This window comes from Miscanthus floridulus, chromosome 9 (genome assembly GCF_019320115.1).
Source record: "Miscanthus floridulus cultivar M001 chromosome 9, ASM1932011v1, whole genome shotgun sequence".
In the NCBI taxonomy this organism is placed as follows: domain Eukaryota; kingdom Viridiplantae; phylum Streptophyta; class Magnoliopsida; order Poales; family Poaceae; genus Miscanthus; species Miscanthus floridulus.
Window position 1 is genome coordinate 114885220 of NC_089588.1, and position 8426 is coordinate 114893645.

The following is an 8426-nucleotide window of genomic DNA, read 5'->3' on the forward strand; positions in this document are numbered from 1 at the left end:
TGGAACTGCCCTTAATAATACATGTTGCACAAGGAATGAAGCCTCTATCAATTGTCACAGACAAAGTTTTCATAGGCGCAGTCACACTCACATCATGGTGGGTGGCAAAACAAGACTTTTGGTTTAATGCAGTAAGAATTAAGATGGGATCCAGGTGAAGTAATCTTATCATTCTTGGCCATAATAATTAAGCCAGTACATGATTTAACTGTTGTGTTTTGTGGTTCTACTGCTCTGGCACGAGAAGCTTCATCACTCCTTGTACAATGATTGTCATGAAGGCACAACCGCGGTTAATAATGTTGCCAGCTTTAAGATCATCAAGTGATGAAGGCATTGAATAAGGGAACGATACAGTTCAGGGCATGCATGTGCAGTTGAATGTTCAATGCCCTCCTCACGCCAGCGCCCGCCGCCCGTGCTTTACAGTGGTACGTGTCCTATCTGTAAGAACCAATTTAAACTTGTGCGTAAAATGTTCAGTTTCCTCACTCTTCACCATACACAATGCGCAATCTAACAATTATGTTTGTACAAAATATACATTAGAAGCACGACAAAAAAAATGTGCCAGGTGCCTAGTACGTACTTCAAGAACGGGTGTATGTTCGTGGTGAGTCCAAGTCGACTGCGAAGGCGAGCGCCTTATGGCGACTCAGATCATCCACGTATCCCGCTGCTGCATCGTAGCCGTTCATTTCCTGCAGCTCATCGGGCTGGTGGGCCCCACCGTGCCTCCCACCGCCACGTGGATGCGCCCCCTCTCCTACCAGTATCTGCACCACCTGTTGCAAACAAAAATACTCTAACATGTTGAAGATAATTAATAAAGAAATACCCTGCTTTCCATTTCCATTGGATGGTGGTATGAGAAACATCTTACACTCCAATAACGATTAAGGGCTTGTTTAGATCCCAATGCTAAAAATTAGTCCACCTTGTGAAAATGGATTAAACATGAGCTAATTATAGGCTAATAAGGGCTAATTGATTCAAACCACCCATTAATTAGCCCTCGTTACCTCTTATCAGCTGAAATTAATCCACGTTTGGTATAAAAAACATGGGTTAACTATTAGCTCCCTGATCCAAATACCCCCTAAGTGAAATGTTCTAGGCACCAACGCGGACTTTAAAACATAATTTCATCAATATTTCTGTTGCAACATTTGATTAATCAATTGGTGTCGTTTTCTAAATATTAAAACTCATCAACCCACAAAATTAAAAGCCGTCTACACCGAGACATTTTTTTTTACAACAGTCTACACCAGAACTACATTAGAACGGTTGACTACGCAACTCAAACACCGAGTGGAGAGAGAATGACTTTTCAGCGCAAGGGGTGTCGTGTAGTACCTCGCTCATCTGTGGGCGGTGGTGTGGGGAGGTGTGGACGCAGAGTTTGGCCGCCCACGCCATGTTCCGGAGCTGCTCGGCGTCGTACCGCCCGCCCAGCGCAGGGTCGGCCATCTTCAGGGTCTCGTCGCCGTCCTCCACGTCGAGGTACTGCTTCGCCTGCGCATCATGCATGGCATTGGCACGCGTACGAGTACGAGATTATATATGCATCAGAACGAGGATGAAGGCAAGAAGAGATATCCATCGATCTCGTGCGTGAGTACGTGATCGACATATGCAACATACCCATGCGACGAGGCTGAGCTTGGCGGCGTCGATGGCGCGGCGGCCGGTGAGGAGCTCGAGCAGCACGACGCCGAGCGCGAACACGTCCGTCTTCTCGCTGAACACGCCGTGCGTCGTGTACTCGGGCGGCACGTACCCGAAGGTGCCCTCGAACACCGTCACCTGCAGGTGTGTCAGCTTCGCCGGCAGCCACCTCGCCAGCCCGAAGTCGCAGATCTGCATGGATCGACCACCCATGCATGCATCAGAGAGGCGACGACGACAGCCACATCAATGGCTGTTCATGTTCATAATTGACTGAGGTTGCATTGCATGCATGCATGCACGCGTGGATAGTCTTTACTCGTCTTATGTAAGGGACCATTGCAAACCAAACCAGCTTGCCGTCTTCTACTACCTACGTGTGTGCCGTCGTGCAGTGCATGTGCGTGCATCTAGAACACGTGAGCAACCTATCTTGCATTGCATTGCTCTCTACGCCAATGCAAGCAATAGTGATTGGTCCAGTCCAATGATTGTTAACTAACACAGTACTACCACTATAAAGGAAGAACCATGTGGTAGTAGTGGTACCTAGCAATTGTGATATACCAAGCTGCGTGTTCATCGCTCTCACCCCTTAGCAAGCATGTCGACAGGAAGAGGACTCCATCTGTTCGGCCACCATGTAGATACGTACACATACGTCACACTCGCACGTCCTTGCCCGGCCCTTAACATTAGTTCGACGTCATCTCTAGCTACCAGCAAGCAACCATGGACCATGCATCTATACCTTGTGTCCCGGGATCAAGCCACACACATTTTCACAGTGCCGGCCCTAGGGGGAGGGCATGGGGTGCGACGGCAGAGGGCACAGACGGGGAAGGCCCAAACCTAGGTACACAAACCTCCAGGCCCTTCCCGCTGCTGCATCGTAGCCGTTCATTTCCTGCAGCTCATCGGGCTGGTGGGCCCCACCGTGCCTCCCACCGCCACGTGGATGCGCCCCCTCTCCTACCAGTATCTGCACCACCTGTTGCAAACAAAAATACTCTAACATGTTGAAGATAATTAATAAAGAAATACCCTGCTTTCCATTTCCATTGGATGGTGGTATGAGAAACATCTTACACTCCAATAACGATTAAGGGCTTGTTTAGATCCCAATGCTAAAAATTAGTCCACCTTGTGAAAATGGATTAAACATGAGCTAATTATAGGCTAATAAGGGCTAATTGATTCAAACCACCCATTAATTAGCCCTCGTTACCTCTTATCAGCTGAAATTAATCCACGTTTGGTATAAAAAACATGGGTTAACTATTAGCTCCCTGATCCAAATACCCCCTAAGTGAAATGTTCTAGGCACCAACGCGGACTTTAAAACATAATTTCATCAATATTTCTGTTGCAACATTTGATTAATCAATTGGTGTCGTTTTCTAAATATTAAAACTCATCAACCCACAAAATTAAAAGCCGTCTACACCGAGACATTTTTTTTTACAACAGTCTACACCAGAACTACATTAGAACGGTTGACTACGCAACTCAAACACCGAGTGGAGAGAGAATGACTTTTCAGCGCAAGGGGTGTCGTGTAGTACCTCGCTCATCTGTGGGCGGTGGTGTGGGGAGGTGTGGACGCAGAGTTTGGCCGCCCACGCCATGTTCCGGAGCTGCTCGGCGTCGTACCGCCCGCCCAGCGCAGGGTCGGCCATCTTCAGGGTCTCGTCGCCGTCCTCCACGTCGAGGTACTGCTTCGCCTGCGCATCATGCATGGCATTGGCACGCGTACGAGTACGAGATTATATATGCATCAGAACGAGGATGAAGGCAAGAAGAGATATCCATCGATCTCGTGCGTGAGTACGTGATCGACATATGCAACATACCCATGCGACGAGGCTGAGCTTGGCGGCGTCGATGGCGCGGCGGCCGGTGAGGAGCTCGAGCAGCACGACGCCGAGCGCGAACACGTCCGTCTTCTCGCTGAACACGCCGTGCGTCGTGTACTCGGGCGGCACGTACCCGAAGGTGCCCTCGAACACCGTCACCTGCAGGTGTGTCAGCTTCGCCGGCAGCCACCTCGCCAGCCCGAAGTCGCAGATCTGCATGGATCGACCACCCATGCATGCATCAGAGAGGCGACGACGACAGCCACATCAATGGCTGTTCATGTTCATAATTGACTGAGGTTGCATTGCATGCATGCATGCACGCGTGGATAGTCTTTACTCGTCTTATGTAAGGGACCATTGCAAACCAAACCAGCTTGCCGTCTTCTACTACCTACGTGTGTGCCGTCGTGCAGTGCATGTGCGTGCATCTAGAACACGTGAGCAACCTATCTTGCATTGCATTGCTCTCTACGCCAATGCAAGCAATAGTGATTGGTCCAGTCCAATGATTGTTAACTAACACAGTACTACCACTATAAAGGAAGAACCATGTGGTAGTAGTGGTACCTAGCAATTGTGATATACCAAGCTGCGTGTTCATCGCTCTCACCCCTTAGCAAGCATGTCGACAGGAAGAGGACTCCATCTGTTCGGCCACCATGTAGATACGTACACATACGTCACACTCGCACGTCCTTGCCCGGCCCTTAACATTAGTTCGACGTCATCTCTAGCTACCAGCAAGCAACCATGGACCATGCATCTATACCTTGTGTCCCGGGATCAAGCCACACACATTTTCACAGTGCCGGCCCTAGGGGGAGGGCATGGGGTGCGACGGCAGAGGGCACAGACGGGGAAGGCCCAAACCTAGGTACACAAACCTCCAGGCCCTATCACTAGTAGAGAAATAACCTTTCATCCGCTTCGATTTTGAGCTTTAGTCTTGGGTATTTTTTTGCGTCCGGGAGTAAAGGAAGAATTAGTCCCGGTTGGAGCTACCAACAGGGACTAAAGGCCCCTGTCCTGGCACACTTTCGCAGCAGGCCACCTTTAGTCCCGGTTAGTGTTATCAACCCGGACTAAAGGGTGACCTTTTAGTCCCGGTTGGTGCCTTTAGTCCCGGTTGGTAATACCAACCGGGACTAAAGGGTGACCTTTTAGTCCCGGTTGGTGTCACCAACCTGGATTAAAGGTCTCCCACCCGGGACTAAAGGTACCCCACAGGTCAATTCAAAAGGAGAGTGTCCAGGACCCTGTCACATGTGGTGTACAACTGAATTGGTAAGGAGTTTATGCGCGAGAAAAGAGGTCCTGGGTTCGAATCTCACACATCGCAAGAGAGGTCTCCCTATAATTTCGTTTATTTTTCTCCTGAGGATGGACCTTTAGTCCCGGTTATGTGACTCGGGACTAAAGGCCAAGACCTTTAGTCCCGGATTCGTAGTCCCGGTTGGAAAACCGGGATTAAAGCCAGTTCCCAACTGGGACTACAGCCCATTTTTCTACTAGTGTATAATTCATTAGACATTAGTAAACTAATGACAAGAGAGACACAAAACTAGGCGGCCTAAGAAGACAACATCGGCATTTCTTTCATAGTTTTCCTTCCCCACGGCCCTAGGGCATAGAGGAGGCGAGGAGCCGTGCTGCACATAGCATACTCTGATCGTGAGTTCGCAACATGCCGACGCACACACGTGAAGCTAGCGAGCCATGCCGCCGCGAAGAGCTGGACTGCTGGAGACACAGACACGGCGCACGATGGCGCCGACCAGGTAGGGCTCCACGATGACATCTTGATTCTTGGCTTCTTGCGAATTACGATCGTCGATCAGTTGTTTAGGCCCAAGTTTTTTTTCTTTTCATTTTTAATACAAATTAATTATTTGTATAATATTCTAGACTTCTAGTACTTTGTATTCATAGAGTCATATTTTTCTTTTAATTTAGGTGTTAGAATTTTAGAATGTTACCTAAGAAATATTTGTTAGGGGCTGAGAAAAGAAAACGAATATATTGCTTTTTTTAATCTACATTGTTCCTCAATAATTATCAGACATATACAAATATATTACTTTTTTAATCTATATTGTTCCTCGATAATTATCAGACATGTTAACCTATATATTATAAGATTTTATACATGCTCTAGAGGGGCCGTCACGATGAGTTCGCCAGACGGGCCTCAAAATCACCGGCACTGCATTTTCACCACTGGTTGTAAATCCCTTGTCACTGTACCGTTCGATTTTGGGCTTTGGTAGTAAAAGTCAGGGAAGATAATCAAGGTCATCGCTGCTCTTTTAACTTATTATCAACGGAGCACACAATTTTCATCCAACAGAGGAAGCCATTTGAATGATTTTACTACTCCCTCCATTCCAAGCTATTCATTTTACCTTTGTTTTAAATAAAATTTGTCGAACTTTGCCAAAGTTGTTAGGAAAGATATAACGACATCTGTAAGTTTGAGACATTGCACTATCAAAGCCAGAGAGAGAGAGAGAGGTTATTTTGATGCTCAAGATCTTGATGCATTATATTTTTCTATAAACATATGATAAAAAATAGAGAAGTTTGACCCAGTTGAAACCTAACGAAAAGTGACGTATAGTTGTTAGAGAAACTATTTGAAACCATGCAGGCCAGTGTCCAAATAAACTGTGAAGCAACATACACCTACATACCAGGGGTTCATAGTTGTCCATGAGGAGGATGTTGGCGGGCTTGATGTCCCTGTGCACGATCCTCCTTGCGCACCTCTCGTGCAAGTACTCCAGCCCGCGCGCCGTGCCCACCGCCACCCTGTACCTCGCCTCCCACGGCATGGGCTCCGCGCCGCCGTTGCCGTGGAGCATCCCGGAGAGGCAGCCGAGGCGGGAGAAGGGGAACACGAGGTGCTCGCCGCCGTCGACGCCCACGCCCACGAGCCTAGCGATGTTGGGGTGGCTTACGTTCACCACGTGGCCCAGCTCCGACAGGAAGCCCTCCATCCGGTCTGCCCCCTGCGCCGCCGTCAGCTTCTTCACCGCCACAAGCTCGCCGCCCGGGAGGCTGCCCCGGTACACCTTGGCGAACCCTCCCCTGCCCACCATGTTCTCTGCATGCACCCAGACGACGTAGAAGAGAGGCATCGATCACCATGGATGTGTCGTGTCCATCCATGGAGGCGAAGCTCGACCGTGAGCAAGCTGGTGACTGGGGACCGTTCATGGAGGCGGTGGTCGGTGGTCAGCGTACCTTTGCTGAAGTTGCGGGTGGCCTTCTTAAGCTCGGCGAGGGAGAAGGTGCGGAGGGTCGGCTTGAGGACGCAGAACTCGTGCACCTCGACGTTGTCCGGCCGGCGGATGCTTAGGCGCCGGAGGGTCGACGACATCGTGGGACCCAGCGACGGGATGCGGCCGGAGAGCTGGCGCTTCGCCCTGGAGCGCCACGCCTCGGCCACGGCCTTCCACGGCGGCGCCACCGGCCCGTCGCGCCGCCCGGCCGCCGTTGTTGCCTTCAGCAGCGCGGACGGGTCGGTGTACGTCGCCGCCGTGATAGCCGGAAACAACGTGCTCGTCGTTGCTGGCGTGCTGCTGCTGCTGCCCATGGTGTCGGTGGTGGTGCAGGTGCCGGCGTTGCTGCAGGCCGTCGTGTAGCCGTCGTCGAGGACGCACCTCGGGGAGACTGACTCTTCGCTGTTCTGCCGCGCCGGCGCGCCGCCGGCGTTCGACATCATCGCCTCTCCTCGTGAGTTTAAAACAAGACGAAGGTGCGTTCCGAAATTCGCTGCGCATGCATAATTTCGACAAATTACACCGCGAGAATTCTGCGTTCCAAAAGGTTTGGAAATGAAGCCAAAAGAAATCTTTACCTGTTCATAAAAGTTGCAGGAGATCATCAGGAACCAATGTGCAACTCCATCTCCACCATTCTTTCTGTTTAATCTGCAGAGGTGCGCACATGAGTCGCAATCTGGAAATGAATTCTGCTCTCTGAGTTCTCAAAGAGATGCAATGACTTTTTTTTCTTATTTTTGTTTCTCTTTCAGGCTCTTGGGGGATTAGAGAGTCTTGTGTGCATGCATGGAAGATCCAGCCTAGCCTAGCCAGCAAACAAAGCAAGGGAGGCGTTTTTGGCGCGGTTTCTGCGTTTGGCCTCTTGTTGGACTCAAACTTGAGAAGGCTAGCTGGACTTGGGCAAGGGTGCCACGAGATGGCCAAATTAAGGTTTTACCTTGGGCTGTAAAAGTAAAAGAGGCGCTAAACATGAGTTTAACACACATGCTTGGCCTGGATTTGGATCCTGCCATGTCAGTCTCTCACACTTTTCTTTGGCCTGACTACCTTTACCATACACTCAAGATTGTGAAGCTGATCTTCATCATAAGAGCATATTTGGATAATTGGGATATCAATGGTGCTAATGGTTAATTAGCGGCTAAAATTAGTACCAGTTGATCCAAAGTTCTAAACATCCTAACTAAGTCCTGTTTGGATCCCATGGCAAAACTTTAGCAGTTCACTTTTAGCCTTTTTTTTGCCATGGGGATCCAAACAGGGGGGCTAAAAGTAAGCAAATGGTTAAAAATTGGGCTAAAATCTTTTGCTCCCAAAGAGACCCTAAACTGGGCTAAACTCCCTCGGGGCGGGGGCTGGATGCCCATACCCCTTGCCGCTCGCATACATGGTTATGCATGGATAATTAAATGAGGGCAAATCAGTTATTGTAGATTATAGGACTAAAGTTTACCCCATAGATCTAAACTGCCCAGTAGGACTTTAGGGGCTAAACTTTAGTCCTTAGACTAGTGATCCAAACACCACCTAATATGCTCTTAACTGGTCTTCCAAGCTATGCATTGCTAACTGTTAAAAATTGAGGATGCAAATAGTGTTCAACAAATAGTTT

General features: G+C 49.3%; 2 protein-coding genes across 2 annotated transcripts; both read right to left on the reverse strand.

The window, feature by feature from the left end:
- Positions 1-590: 590 nt before the first annotated feature.
- Positions 591-1869, reverse strand: LOC136480642 (receptor-like cytosolic serine/threonine-protein kinase RBK2). Its single transcript, XM_066478125.1, has 3 exons — positions 1648-1869; positions 1360-1518; positions 591-785 (listed from the first exon to the last, which is right to left on the reverse strand). The coding sequence occupies exons 1-3, from the start codon at positions 1867-1869 to the stop codon at positions 591-593; spliced, it is 576 nt and encodes a 191-aa protein (XP_066334222.1).
- Positions 1870-2467: 598 nt separating this feature from the next.
- On the reverse strand, positions 2468-7254 carry LOC136480643 (receptor-like cytosolic serine/threonine-protein kinase RBK2). The gene is made up of 5 exons (XM_066478126.1): positions 6774-7254; positions 6221-6633; positions 3525-3740; positions 3237-3395; positions 2468-2662 (listed from the first exon to the last, which is right to left on the reverse strand). The coding sequence occupies exons 1-5, from the start codon at positions 7252-7254 to the stop codon at positions 2468-2470; spliced, it is 1464 nt and encodes a 487-aa protein (XP_066334223.1).
- Between the last annotated feature and the right edge of the window lie 1172 nt (positions 7255-8426).

What these genes read in the sequence shown, in the direction of transcription:
- LOC136480642 (XM_066478125.1), bottom strand. Translation starts at nt 1,869, where the DNA reads ATGCAGATCTGCGACTTCGGGCTGGCGAGGTGGCTGCCGGCGAAGCTG. An exon ending in AGCTCAGCCTCGTCGCATGG is followed by an intron (nt 1,519 to 1,647) that starts GTATGTTGCATA and finishes CATGATGCGCAG; the next exon opens with GCGAAGCAGTACCTCGACGT. An exon ending in ACCGCCCACAGATGAGCGAG is followed by an intron (nt 786 to 1,359) that starts GTACTACACGAC and finishes TGTTTGCAACAG; the next exon opens with GTGGTGCAGATACTGGTAGG.
- LOC136480643 (XM_066478126.1), bottom strand. Translation starts at nt 7,254, where the DNA reads ATGATGTCGAACGCCGGCGGCGCGCCGGCGCGGCAGAACAGCGAAGAG. An exon ending in TGGACAACTATGAACCCCTG is followed by an intron (nt 3,741 to 6,220) that starts GTATGTAGGTGT and finishes CGATCCATGCAG; the next exon opens with ATCTGCGACTTCGGGCTGGC. An exon ending in ACCGCCCACAGATGAGCGAG is followed by an intron (nt 2,663 to 3,236) that starts GTACTACACGAC and finishes TGTTTGCAACAG; the next exon opens with GTGGTGCAGATACTGGTAGG.